This window comes from Aspergillus mulundensis (assembly GCF_003369625.1).
Source record: "Aspergillus mulundensis strain DSM 5745 chromosome Unknown scaffold_2, whole genome shotgun sequence".
Taxonomy (NCBI): domain Eukaryota; kingdom Fungi; phylum Ascomycota; class Eurotiomycetes; order Eurotiales; family Aspergillaceae; genus Aspergillus; species Aspergillus mulundensis.
Window position 1 is genome coordinate 103,489 of NW_020797890.1, and position 14,480 is coordinate 117,968.

The 14,480-nt window shown below is 29.7% G+C and overlaps 3 protein-coding genes across 3 annotated transcripts; 1 reads left to right on the plus strand and 2 right to left on the minus strand.

Annotated features, from left to right (window-relative positions):
- Positions 1-8,315: 8,315 nt before the first annotated feature.
- On the minus strand, positions 8,316-9,777 carry DSM5745_02693 (uncharacterized protein; the record flags this gene model as incomplete). Its single annotated transcript, XM_026744709.1, has 2 exons — positions 8,316-8,497; positions 8,583-9,777. 2 exons carry the CDS (start codon positions 9,775-9,777, stop codon positions 8,316-8,318), a joined length of 1,377 nt encoding a protein of 458 aa, XP_026605575.1.
- A 316-nt stretch (positions 9,778-10,093) lies between these two features.
- DSM5745_02694 (putative-like family protein) lies at positions 10,094-11,260 on the minus strand (the record flags this gene model as incomplete). Its single annotated transcript, XM_026744710.1, has 4 exons — positions 10,094-10,353; positions 10,408-10,754; positions 10,831-11,057; positions 11,108-11,260. 4 exons carry the CDS (start codon positions 11,258-11,260, stop codon positions 10,094-10,096), a joined length of 987 nt encoding a protein of 328 aa, XP_026605576.1.
- Positions 11,261-12,191: 931 nt separating this feature from the next.
- On the plus strand, positions 12,192-12,839 carry DSM5745_02695 (uncharacterized protein; the record flags this gene model as incomplete). The annotated part of the gene is made up of 1 exon (XM_026744711.1): positions 12,192-12,839. One exon carries the CDS (start codon positions 12,192-12,194, stop codon positions 12,837-12,839), a length of 648 nt encoding a protein of 215 aa, XP_026605577.1.
- Positions 12,840-14,480: the final 1,641 nt, after the last annotated feature.

Sequence of the window (14,480 nt, forward strand, 5' to 3'; positions counted from 1 at the left end):
AAGTAGGTATTATTATTTTTAATATTATTAAGGTAGGTACTACTAGGGTAGGTATTATTAAAATAAGTATTATTAAGGCGGGTATTATTAAAAAATAGCTTTAATTAAAGGAAAAATATATATAATAGTTTAATATATAAATGCTTAGGGGGGTAGTACCTATTATATATTTAAAAAGTAAAAAAACTATTATACCTACTAGGTTATTATAGCTTTAAGGTTTAGCTATAATATTTTAATAGCTTTTATAATTTTTTAAAAATTATTTTAAGTAGGATTAAAGTACCTTTTTTACTAGCTTATAATTTTATTAAATAAAACTAGGGGTTTTTTAGCTATTAAAATACTAGTTATATATTTAAAAGTATTTAAAACATGGCCTTTTTTTAGCTTTTTTTTTTAAAAAATATAATAACTTTTTTATTAACCTTAAGGTATAGTTTTTTTACTACTAGGGTATTTAATATATACTTTTTAATTATTTTATACTTAAGCTAGCAGTAACTCCCTACCTTTAACTTAAATTTTTTAAAAACTTATTAGGTTAGGTTGCTTGGAAGGCCTTAGGTTAACTAAATATATTAAGTATAGTTATTTAATTTATTAATTTATATAACTTAGGCTAAAATTATATTATATTTTATAATATAATTATAAAGGTTATTAATCCACATGCATAGCTAGCTTTTAAATTTTTTAAAATACTAGTATAATTACTTAATTTAGCACTAGTTAAGGCACTAGTATTTATTTAATATAATAATTTTTAAGACCTTTTAGTCTTATTTAGTATACCCTTTTAAATTTTTAATAATATTTAAAATATTATAACTATAGTAGCCCGCTACTTAGGTAACTTTTTTTAATTTATTATAAATATTTTAGTTCTCGCAGGCCTGCTTATATACTTTTAAAAATTTAATTATATTTTTATTATTAAATATAGGTGCGCCTAAAATACCAGGAATTAATATAAGGATAATTAATAAAGGGTAATACTTTTTTTTTACTATATTTTTTATATTTTTAAAGGTGCTAGTATTATTACCACAGGAGTTATTAAAGGGCATGTAAATTTTATTAATAATACTACTGGGCTTACCTTTAGCCACAGGGAATATATTATTAAAATTTTTAGTTATAGGCATGGGTATTTACTTAGTATTTTTATTATTTTTTTTACTTAAAAACTTAAATACATGGGATATTTTTATTTAATAATAAAAGTTAGTAAGTAGGTAGTAAGTTTATATATACTAAAAATTTTAAATAATTTTTTAAAGGGCTAGGTTTATAAATACTTAATAAAAAATAAAACTTTATAATTATAAAAAGGGACTTATAAAATATTTTTACTTTATTATTAAGTACCTAGTATAACCACTTAAATAGGCCCCTGGGAGCTTTATTTTAAATTTATTAATTATATTTATATTAAATTTACTAAATTTACTATTTAATTTATTATATTTATTAGGTAATTAATATTTCTTAGGATTTTTTAGTTTATTATTTTCTTAAAAATTACTAAGGTGCTTTATACACAGCCTACCTGCCTTGCTTACTAGGTTTAATTTATACTTACTATTTAATTTTTTTTAACTTTTAGGCCTTAATAGTTTCTTGCCTTTTTTTTTAATAATTTTAAGTGCTTAAGTTACTAAGGCATAGCTACTAGTATTAAAAACTTTTAATTTAGGGGTTTAGTAGGCGCCCTTTTTACCTTTATAATATTAAAAAAACATGCCCTGCGTTAGTTATTAATATATAAAAAAATAGTACTAAAGTATAAAAGCTAAAAAAGCTAAATAATAGTAGTATTTTAAAACTAAATAGTACAGGGTATAGGTAAAAATAATAGTTAAAAAAAATATATATATTTAGGGTAAATAATAAACTAGGTACAGGAGGCCGGCAGCAAGGCTATAAGTACTACAGGAATTAATATTGGGGTGCAACCCCACTACAATATTAATAAAATTATTACCTTAAAAATAGTATTATAATTAAAGTTATTATTAATTATAAAAGTTTTAAGTACCTTATTACCATAAAAACTTACTTTAAGTAACTAGTATAATAAGTAAAAAAGTTTTAAATATATAACTTAAATATTTACTATTACCTAGGTGTAAAGGTTATTATTTTTAATATTTTTAGTTAAAAACCTAACTTTATTAAAAATGGCCTTGCTAATACTTAAAGTAACTAAAATAAAAAAATAGTAAATACTTAAGTTAAGCATATAATATTAACACTAATAGTTATATTAACTAAAAAAAAAAAAAATATTAAAAAATATAATAATAACCTACCTTAAAAATAGTTAATCATTTAATAATAAATTTCTTATAAATTAAATATAATAAAAGAATAAGGATTTTTATTAGGGCCCTTAACCAGGCGTAAAACTTAATATTATAAAAAATATTTTTTTATATATTAAATTAAATAGTTAAAATGTACTATATTTATAAATACTTTTTTAAAAAAGTTTTATGTGTAAGATGCACAAGCTTTATAGTTACTTAAAATATTTAGGCTTTTTAAATATAATTAGTAATTATACTTAGTAGCTTATAATAAAAAAATATTTAATAAATAATTTACGCCTATTTTACTTACTAGGTTATATAAAGGTTATAACTAAGGTTAAAGTATAAGGCATAATTTTATATATTTAAAAAAAAATATGCAACCCTTCAAGTAATAAAAAATTAATTTTCTTAGGGTACTACTAGTAATAGTTAATAATAATAAATAAATTATTATAATTATTAATTATATAACAGGCTAGCTAGTTACTAAAGCTATTTTTAATATTAAAAATAAAATAATAATAAAATTTTTATATAAAAATTTTTTTATTTACTATAAGGCTATAATAAAATTAATATTAAATAATAATTTAAACCTGCTATTTAAGGTTATTACTTATTTTATATAATTATTAAAAATAAAATACTATGTTATTATATTATATTACCCTAGAATAAATAAGTATATTAAGTAATTAAATAAAATTTTTAGCTTAATACTTATAAAAATATTACTTAAAAAGCTAATAAAACTATAAGATTAGTACTTAAATTAGGAATTATTTAGTATATATATTAAATTATATAATATTACTAGTACAAGCCCCTTTAAACTTTTATAAAATATTTAACCGCGCCTTTTTATAAATAATATATTTATAAAAATTATTATTATAAAAAATTATATTTTTAAGCTATAACATGCTTAAATTATTATTAATAAATGCTTATTAGCTTATATTATTAAGTAATAATATATTTATAATTATAAGGTAAAGTATTACCTATTTTAAAAAAATAATTAAGTTTTAATTAAAAATAAAGACCCATAAAAATTTAATATTAAATAATTTAAACCTTATAAGGTACTAAAATTACACTTACTTAGTATATATATTATTATTAAACTAGATAAATATATTATTTATAATCTTATTAATAAATAACACCTTATTTATATAAAAGTTAATAATTTAAAAAAGCTTTAAGCAAGCATATAATTATAAAAAGCCCTTAAAAAATAAGGCTAAAAAATTATAAAATTAATTAAGGTATAATAAATTATTAATACTATTAAGCCTTTAAACCCCTTTTATTTTAACTTATTAATATAAACAAGGGTGAAATAAAATAAGCATAAAAATAAGGGATTATTTTTAAACTAAGTAAGGGAGGGTACTATTATTAATAAGCTTGTTATTAAAAATAAAAAATATATTAAAAAGGTAAAAGCTTTTAAGGCTAGTAATACTTTAGTAATAAAAATATTATAAATAAAAACTTATAACCTTGTTTAGTATATATTTTTAAAGTTAAAACTAAATAAAAAATAAACTTTAAAAAGAGACTTACTAATCTTAACTAATAGTTTAGTAAAAAAAAACTATTAATAAATGCTAAAAATACTAACCTTTATAAAATATTAAAAAAACTGGTACCAAGCGCAACTTTGCTATTATTATTTTAAATTATTATATTTAAAAGGGAAGTATTTTATAAAAAAAAATATAATATTTATATTAAAAAGGACCCGGTAAATAACTTATTAATATTTTATTTATTTTATTTAAAAAAAAATTAAAACTAACTTATACTTTATTATTACTATAAACTATTTTATTACTAGCCTTAATTATATTTAAGTTTTTTTAAATTACTTAAAGTAAAAGCCGCCTGGTACTTTATATTTAAATTTACTTTAATTAATTAATAGCTCTTTTTGGCCTTATTAAACTTAGCAAGCTTTTTATTTATAATTATTTTTTTATTAATATTTATTTTAATATTTTTATTTTTACTAAAACCTAAATCCCTACCTAAAACTTTATAAAAGTAACCAATTTTTTTTTAAATTTTAAAAAAAAGTATTTCCCTTTTTTATTATTTAACCAGGCGCTGCTTGCAAGCCTGGGACACTTAATATTAATAATTAAAAATATTATTAATTAACTTAAAAAAAAGACTTACCTTTAAAAAAATATTAAAAAAAAAACCAGAATTAAAAAAGGGATTTAAATAAATTAAGTTAATATATATTTTAATATTAATAGTACTAATCCCTATATTAAAAAAATTTTAAAAAAAATAATTAAAGGTAAAAAGGCGCTTATTTATATTTATTAAGTTTAATATTTTAAATTACTTTAAATTTAAGGGGGACTAAGCTACTTAAACCTTTAGTTTAAAGTAAAATTTAATTAAATTAAAAACTTTACTAATATTATTAAAATATATTAATAAGCTTAAAAGGCTGGTAGTAGGGCAAGGGAAAAAGCAAGAAGTTAAAAAAAAATAATTAAAAAAAAGTAGTAACAGGGGCAAGCCTTAACTTAAAAGCTTATTTATATTAATAAATTAAATCTTAATCTAGCTTATTAGGGTTAATACTAAAATAAAATAAGTAAAAATATATTACTAGCTAAAAAGCCTTTAAATTATTAAGCCTAAGTATTAAGGCTTTTAAACTTTTTTATATTATAATTAAAAGGGGCTATAATAAAAGCTTTTTATTTAAAAAATAGTAAGGTAAAATAATAAACTCCTATATAAAATCTAAAACTTTACTAAAAAACTTAAAAAAAAAATAAAAAGTAGGTACTAGCTTAAAAGTAAGATAATATTTTTTAAAAAATTTAAGGCCTGCCTTAGGGTTTTTAATATTATTAATTATATTATTAAAATTTTTAAACTTTATTTTTTTATTATTACTAGGGTTTAAAGTTTTTAAAATAATAAATTATATAGGCTTTTTACCCTTACTTTTACCTAGTAATTAATAATTATACTTAAATATTTTATTAAAATTTACCTATTTTTTTAAAGCCCGTTATAAATTTTTATTTATTTTTATTATATAAATTACTATATTAAAGGTCCCATGCTTTTTAATAAATTTATAAAATATTAGTAATTAAGCACTATAAGGTAAAAAAAAAACTTATATTATTAACTTATTATTTTATTTAGTAAATTAAGAGGCCATCTTGGTCCGGAGAAAGTATTAAGCTTATTAATATATAAAAATATAGTAAGTATATACTTTTTAAAAAAGTATTTAACCCTTAAGCTTAGGGGCTTAAACATAAGTAATAAAAATTACCTTAAATAATACTTTATAATTATTATAAGCTACTTTTTATTTAATAATAATATTTTATTATTACAGGGCCACGGTAAACTATTAATATTAATTTTTAATAATATAAACTTTATACTTACCAAGCTTAATAAACACCTAGTTAAAATTTTTATATATAAAAAAAAGCTTTTAAGGGCTTTAATAGCTTATAAAACTTTATAAATATAATAATATATTAGCTTTTACTATTATTAATCAAGCTAAAAAAAGTACTTATTAAAAAAAGTTAAAAAAAAATTATTTACTATCTTGCTACTAGTACAGCCAGTTTTTACTTTTTTCAAAAAAAAAAGTTATTATAATATTTTACTTGCGCTTTAAAAATAACATGCTAGATTTTTTAAGGGCCATGGTTAAGGATTTTAATAAAAAAAAATTAAAAAAAAAAAACTAAAAGGTTTAAAAAAATCTAGGGGAATTTTTTAAAAAAAAAAGGTAAAAAAAAGGTAATATTTATTAATAAAAAAAATAATATTATGGTGGGGGTATTACTAGTAATAAATAAATTATTAGTAAAGGCCTTTATAATTACTATAATAATAAAACCTTACCTTAAATACTTTAAATATTTTATTAAAAAGCTTTTTTTTAAATAAATAGTAAATAATTACTATTTTAAAATTTAAAATAAAAGATACTTAACACCACTAGCTATAAAGGCTAAAATTATTATTTATAAAAAATATATTAAAAGCAAGCGCCCTAAGTAAAAAAAAAGATATTATTATATATTATAATTTAATATATTAAGGTAAGAACTAAAAAAAAAGTTATAAAATAAAAATTAAGAAAAAAAAATATAAAAAAAAATAAAAAAGTTAAAAAAAAAATAGTTTTATATAGGCGCGGGGTTAACCTTATTTTAAAGTTAAATTTTTATTAAAATTTATAATAAACTTTTATTATTAATTTTTTAAAAAGGCTAGCCTTTTTAAAAAGTTAATAACTTATAATTTTAACTTTTTTTTAAAACTTTTTTTATTTTTTACTTTACCTTATTTTAAAAGGGTAAAAAGCAAGCCGGGGTAAGTTATACCTAATAAGGTTTTTAAAAATAAAATATAAATAAGGGTTATTATAGTTAATAATATTAAGCTAAAAATATATTAAGTAATTTTTATTAGCATTAGTAAGCTAGGATTTTTTAATTTTATATTTAAAAAAGTTATTTTATAATTTATAAATCTTTTTATTATAGGAAATAATAATATTTTTTATATATTATAATATATTTTTTTTATTTATAATAAGTTAGGGGCTTTAATAAAGGTTTTTAGTTTTTTATATTTTTATTAAAATATATTTAAAAATAGGGGTTAATATTAAGGGTATTATTTTATTTAAGTAAAAAAAATATAATTTTATTAATAATATTAATACCTTAAGCTACTTTATTAGCCATAATAATATTAAAACCTAAAAATATTAATAATTTTAAAAAATAATATTTAGGCCTTATTATTTTAAATAAAAGTTATATAAAGCACTTAAAGGCCTTAATAAAAAACCTTTAAATAATTTTATATTTAGTTTTTTTTTTATATATTCTTTCTTAATTGCCCGGCCTTACCAGCCGGGTGATCTCCAGCGCTAGCGTTATCACATACTAATTATCCGCAGGAAGGTTATATTAACTATTTTATTTTTTAATTTAGGTTAATTAAGGTGTTTAATTTTTTAATAAATATTTTTATAATTTTAAAGCTAATTACTAATTTTACCTTATTAAATTAAAATATTTAAGGCCATAAAATAGTTACTAAATACTTTTAATTTAATTTTACAATTAATTAAAGTAAATTATTACTTTAATTTAGCTAAAACCTTTATAATAAGTTTATTTTTAATAAATTATTAAATAAAAATAATAATAGTTTTTTAAATAACTGCTAAGCTAGTATTTATTATATATTTTAAATACTTTTTTAATTATATTTTTTAAAGGTAACTTAGGGTAAAAAAAATCTTTTTTTTTAATTTTTAAAAATATTTAAGTTAAAAAACTTTTAAACTTTTAAACTTTTATTATTTAAATAAAGTAAAAAATCTAGTTATACTAAGCTAGTTAATTATTTTTAAACTTAAAAATAATTTTTATACTTATAATATTATTAGTAAAGCTTATAATAACTTTTAAATTAAATATAAAAATTAAAAATTAATTAATATTTATTTTAATTTAATAAAAATAATAATTAATTATAAAAGGGCTTAGTATAGCTTTAAAATATATATTTAAAAATATAAATAACTTTAAAATATTAAAAAAATGTAAAAATTTAATAAGCTAAATTATTAAGTTAATATTTAGGCTTATAATTATAAGACCCTTTATATATTATATTAATTAATAAAGCTATTAATTAAATATTATAAAAAAATAAAAAAATAAGTTATTTATTAAAAGCTAAAGCTACCTAGGGATTTATATAAATATTTTAAGCCTTTAAAAACTTATTAATAACCTAATTTCTTTACTAAAATAATAAGGCATTAAGCGCCTTACTTTTCTATACTACCGCGGCATGTGGAGGCGTTGACAAATAAGAACTCCACTAAAATAAGAGAACTCCACCTTTGGCTGACATTATAGCCCTTGCCTGTTAGCATAGTTAACCATACCAAGTATAGCTTTACTATTATGGCCCAGCTAGATACATTCTCAAAGCTATTATATCCTTGACAGTGTCCTGATAGTTTGTGAGAGTCTTCCATATGGCGCCGAGTTCAGGGTCAGCCATTCCAATTCCTGCGTCAATCCCCCATGGTATCTCGTCCTTCGCGAATCGCTGATAGAACCGGATCCCGTCGCCTTCGGGGCCTGAGATTTTGTTAGTCTTAGTACCTACCCAATCACCTGATGGCAGTGTTATGGAAAGGAATACGGGAGGAGCGAGTGTACGCACCTGTTTCGGTCAGAGACCCGTGGCCCAGTATCTGCTCGGCGTCAAGCCGCGACTCAAACTCAGGTCCAGGACGTTGGGAATGATGCACAGCCCAATTATCCGACGTGTTCCTTAAAAGCTCTGCCCTTTGCCGCCCAAACTCTCGCACCTCGGCCTCAGGGACGTACGGCACGAACCGGTAATCTTGAAGGCCCCAATGTGTGATCTTCATGACCGCTGCAACTGGCTGCGGCGTCACATTTGGCCACGCGACGGGATCGCAAAAGTCGGTACCCCCCCGGCCAATTTCAGGTTCAGCAATGGCATCTTGAGGAGCCCGGAGCCCGTTGTCCTGCCCCAGCATCCCATCGCGACGTTTACGCCCTTCCCGCAACAAGATCCCGTCATCCAGCAGCCGCTTCTCGTCTGGACGCCAGATGGTGTCCCACTTGCTCACGGCGCCATTCTCTTCCACCAGGATGCTCCTCGCCCATGTATACCGTTTACTCACACTTCTCAGCGTGTGCGAAAAGCCAATCAAGTCGACGTCTAGCTTCTCCCCCCGCACCTCCGGACGAAGACCCGTGTCCACCATCAGTTTCAGACCCGCCTTGCCAAGCGGATACGTGCCACTGCGCTGCCATTTCTGTGGCTCCAAATGCTGTTCTCGGGAAGAGCCATACCACTCCCGGCCCTCCCTCTGCATCTCGGCGACAAATTCGCGCACACCCGGCGGAACCGACCAGGTGAAAGGATCGGCCGCGTGGAAAATGGCCCATAGCAAGTCCAGGGCTTTCTGCGCCTGGTCGTGGTGCGTGTAGAGACGCGCGATCATCAGCGCAAGAGGCATTAATGCTTCCTCGAGGTAGATGTCGCGGAAAAGAGGCCATGCTCGGCGCAGGATAGATTCCAGATTCGCGGGACTGATGGCGCCGGATTGCGCGAGCGTCAGCAGATCGAGAAGAATTGTTCCGCATGTTTGAGGGTGTAGAAGTGGCAGTTTGAAGCCTTGCTCTGCCTCCTCCCTTGATTCTTGTTGACGTGGACATTGGCTCTCGAGCCATGAGTCCAGCAGACCCCGCTCGCTGCGCGTGAAGGCGTCGCGGAACACGCGGCATACCCGGCCGACCGTGATTAAGTCATCGGGTCTGGGGTCTGGAATGCTCTCTTGAATCAGGGCTATCAGCTCTAGTGGGACACTGGTGATTGGGGGCATCGTGATTGAGGTTGACCTTCGACGGAAAGGTTGCTGGTGGTGAATGGAAGTTGGGCTGGTTGGACTCGGTTCCCCGCGCCCAGACAACAGGGCCCAGACGCTCAGCGTTTACGGTATGGTACCTACCTAGGTACCTGGCCTAGGCCCCGGGGGTATGGGATTATGCGCCCCCGGTGTGATACATCACACCGGCCCTGGAAAGCGCCCAGGAAGAGCTAAAAAAGCCTACTTACTGTGGCGATTTCTTTACTGCCTAAGCCTCTTGCTAAGGTGTGCGAACAAAAGACTTGCGCTGAATCAATTGGGCCACCGGAAATTAATGTGAAGCCGACGCGGACCAGCACTTCTCGAACAACCTTCTCACAGTTAGGGTCTGAATTTCCGGAAACCTCGCATTCACCTCCCCAGCAATATGCATGATCTTTGGATCTTGAGTCCACAAGCTGGACGCCGCACTGAATGCCTGGAAGGCCCTCTTCGACATGTGCTCGTAGGCGAGAGCATGGATTGGGAGTTCGGTGACTTCGCCCCGCTGCAGCTTCTCGATATCATCGCGGAGAACCTGGAACTGAGATCCTACATGCTGTTAATGCTGTCTCCATACCATCAAGTGCGAGTCTTGTTACCTACCTGAGATTTCCTCCGCCAACGAAACCAAACTATTCCAGGTCGCTACATCACCAGCCATTCTGCTCTCCTCCGGCCACTCCTCAGCATCCAAAGACGCAACGACAAACCTCGCGGCATCGAACGAATACGTAAACGTTATCGGCACGTCCCCATTACCCGGTACAGCTGCTATCTTGTTCTCAATATCAATGACCGACGGTAAAGGCCTGAGATAAGACTTGATCTTCCCGGGCGCGAGATAATCCATAAAGTAACCATTCATGAAGATCGTCCACTGGAGACTTGAGCTCTTGAGTTCGTCGACTGCCCGGAAGTAATCGTCCAGCGCGGGGAGTGTGTCGATCATACTGGAATACGGTTCTGTTAGTAATCCTTCAAGGTTTTTGTTGCTAACCTTGGAACATAAAGTGAACGTGAACCCACTCAGGAGTATATGCACAGGCGAAAGCGCTTGGTGCGAAACGCTGCGTTGAGCTCGATGCATCCGCGGCTCGAATCAGATTAAGTTGCGCTGTGCTGAGCGCATCGCCGTCGTAGCCGAGGGCTGATATGACGGTGTGGATCTGTTGCTCCTCCAGGATGTGTCGTAGGCTGTTGACATCCGAGTAATCAACGATGACAGATGGCACGCCGAGGAGGTTTCCTGTTGCCTGTTTGTGTCAACAGGACCCTGGCCCTACAGGGGTATCAATTCATTTACTCTTCGAGTAAAGACAACCGCTTCATGCCGTGGATTGTCTTTGAGGACCTCGACAATGGTTCGTCCGACGTCGCCGGTGCCGCCAGCAACTGCAACTTTCACCATCTTGTTGCCAAATGTAACTGGATGTGCTTGTTCTCTTTCGCGAGCCATTCCGGCCCTATATATTCATCGCTCGGCTCCCGCGGACTCCGGTCTGGTTCAGCACCCCGCCGGCTGCCCAAGTCCCGATATGGTGCATAATCTGATTCATACGTATGATCTACTTCTGTCATTGCCTTCTCTTACTCATCTATGCAAGATGCACCGGCAGCCCGACTCATTCTTCACCGATGATAACGCGCTCTGGAAGCATACCTCCCCCGGCACGCTGTACTCCTTTGAATTCTAGAAGTTGGTGATACGTGTTCATTTTTCTCCGCTGCCGGCTCCTACAGAGTATGGCTTTGTTTTGCCCTTCCCGCCAAAGCCGGCTTCTGCGTTGTGATGCGTGTCGATTTGCTGGATCCCATTCAGTGTACATACCCTGAAAGCCGCATTGAGCTTAAACGGTCTAAGCCCTTTCCTTGTCAAAGTAGAATGAAGGAAAGGATCCTTTGTCAGTGCATTTTTTTCTAAGCGTCAAGGAACAACAATCACTACCCAAAGGCTTTCTCAGAGAGAATGGAGAACGAAAGGTCCACGGCATAATGAGACTCGTTCATTCTCATGACCGAGTCTTTCATACAAAGCCACCTTCGTATAATGGGACCGGTTGATGAGGTTGAACGGACTATTCCATCACAAAGCCAACCTGGTATAATGAGACCGGTTGATGAGAATCAACGGAGTGTTTCAGAATACAATGCCGCCTTGACCTGGATCAAAGAGCCGGTGTACAGGTGACAGCCATTTCATTGTCCGCCATACAGGAGAATGCTCTTTGTTAGGTAGGTACGAGGACTGTCTATATAATCTGTCCCATGGCCTGCCAGTTCAACCATCCAGTTTAACCATCCAGATCGTCCATCCATCCAGCTTTCAACAGGCTCTTCTCTTACAACCTTCAATATCCATCATCACCAACAACTCAACTACATTCAAAATGCGCTTCACCGGAAACCACATCGACGGCCGCAAGATGAGGGAGCTCATGGCGGAGGAACCAGCGTTCGCATACGCAGACGAGTACGCAGATGACTACGAAGAGGACTACGTAGATGACTACGCAGACAACGAATCCGACGGAGACGCCGATTCCGACTGCGACGACGCCGACACAGCCTATGACTCCGAGTCTGCATACCAGGTTGACCAGAATGGCGCCGGCTACGAAGACGAAGACGAATATCTCGGCCGCGCAAGCTTGCCGCTCGGCCTAGCCGCCCGGCTCAATCACGCCCCTCGGCGTGCCGCTCGTCCCAACCCAGACGGGTATCGCCATGTGCAGTGGCCGGAACGCCGCTCGCCCTCGCCCGGGGTATATCGAGTGTTCGCCTGTTCGCGCGCCCAACCACAAGAGACAGAACGGTTTGATGTTGCCGACTCTTCCCATGCGCCTCGAGATAGCCAAGATGAGGCGGTTGAGTCAGCGAGCGAGGCGGACTCGGACGCGACAGGAACCTGGATCAAGGGGTATGAGTCGCAGCGGCGCGGGCGCCGGCGGATGGAGAAGGCGCGGGCGTTGAAGCATCAACCCCGTGACTGCGATGCGGATCATTGGTCTGAATGCGATGAATGTCGCTCGTATTGAGGTGTATGCAGGTTGGTACTATACCTAGGGTTGAGAGGTTGTCTGGTAGGCGAGTCTTCCACCTGCACCTTCCATACCATGGTTTCCGAAGTTTCTCATTTTGGCTTTTAGTTAGGTATGTTATGGTGTAATTTGCTTTTAGGAAATTGAAATATTTATTACTTATTGAATGCTGTTGTTTGAGTTTTGTAGAGATCTATCGCTGACTTAGGGTGAGATTGATGATGAATGGTGTAAATGATTTGACTCTCTTCTTTATTAATAAATCTAAGTGATCTGTTGAGGTACCTGTTCTATGTTCTCGCTATCCGGTATAATCCCTTTCTCAAGGATGTTATCCTAGGAATACGCCTTGTGTACTGCAATGATGTATCTCGAGAGCATCAGCATATTACGGGATGCTTAGGTAGACCATGGAACCCCGTACCAAATAGCTGTAGGCCAGCCTATATACGTGAACAGTGTGAGAATCCTGATCACTCTTCTAGTACATGCAACACGGCCAAACGGCACTATATAATGTTGGATAGGCCAGAGGAGCTACTTATGGAGATGAAATAAAAATATTACAAGATAAATAATAATATTATAAAATAATAAGTAAATCTAGCTAAAAAATAATTTATATATAAAATTTTTAATAAAAAAAGTAATATATAATAATACTAGCCTTTTTAAAATAAGCACGGGAAATAAAGTTAATTTAAGCTAAAGGCTTTTAATAACTTTTTTAATTTACTAGTTTTTTACTTTAACATGGCCCCCTAGTGTTAACATGTTAAAGTTATATAAAATTTATAAAAATTTAAAAATTATAATAATATAATAGTTAAATAACTAGAATTTTAATTTTTTATACTAAATTTATTATTACTAATTATAATATTTTAATAAAACTTTAAAACTTTACTTTATTTAATATTTTTATTAAGCTATTTATAGGGTTTTTAATCCTATTAATTTTTTTAAACTTTATAAGGTTTTTAGTAACAAGATTTTTTATTAAAAAGTATTAAATATTTATTTATTTAATTTCTAAAGTATACCCTAGTTTCCCTAACTTAATAATTATATTTATTAAATTTATATAAAGTATTATAGGTTTTTTAATATTAAACCTTAATATTATATATAACTTTTTAAGCTAAATTACCTTTTTTACTACTATATTAAATATAATAAATTTTACTAAAGTTAAACTTTTAGCTATAATTAATTACCTTATAAATTTTTAAAAAATAAGCATGTTATAAAAATAAAATATATATATTTTTATTAATTTTTTTTATAGTTAATATAAAAACTATTTATATATTTAACTAGCGCTTTATTATTTGCACCTAAAAAAATATTAAAATTTTAATACTTTTTAAGGTATTAAAATATATGCTTAACCGTGGTAAAGTTAATACTTTAAAAATTTAAAGTATACCTTAATAATTTTACCGTGGTATATTTAATATTTAACCTTATTTTTTTAAATATTTAATTTAACTTGCTTATTAAGCGTTAATACTTTAAAATATTTTTTTATAATAGTTTAAATATAATAATAGCTACTTTTATTAAGTATTTTTATCCTGGATTTATTAAAATTCTTTACCTATTTAATTTATTAAAGTTTAGTTAATTTAAAATCTT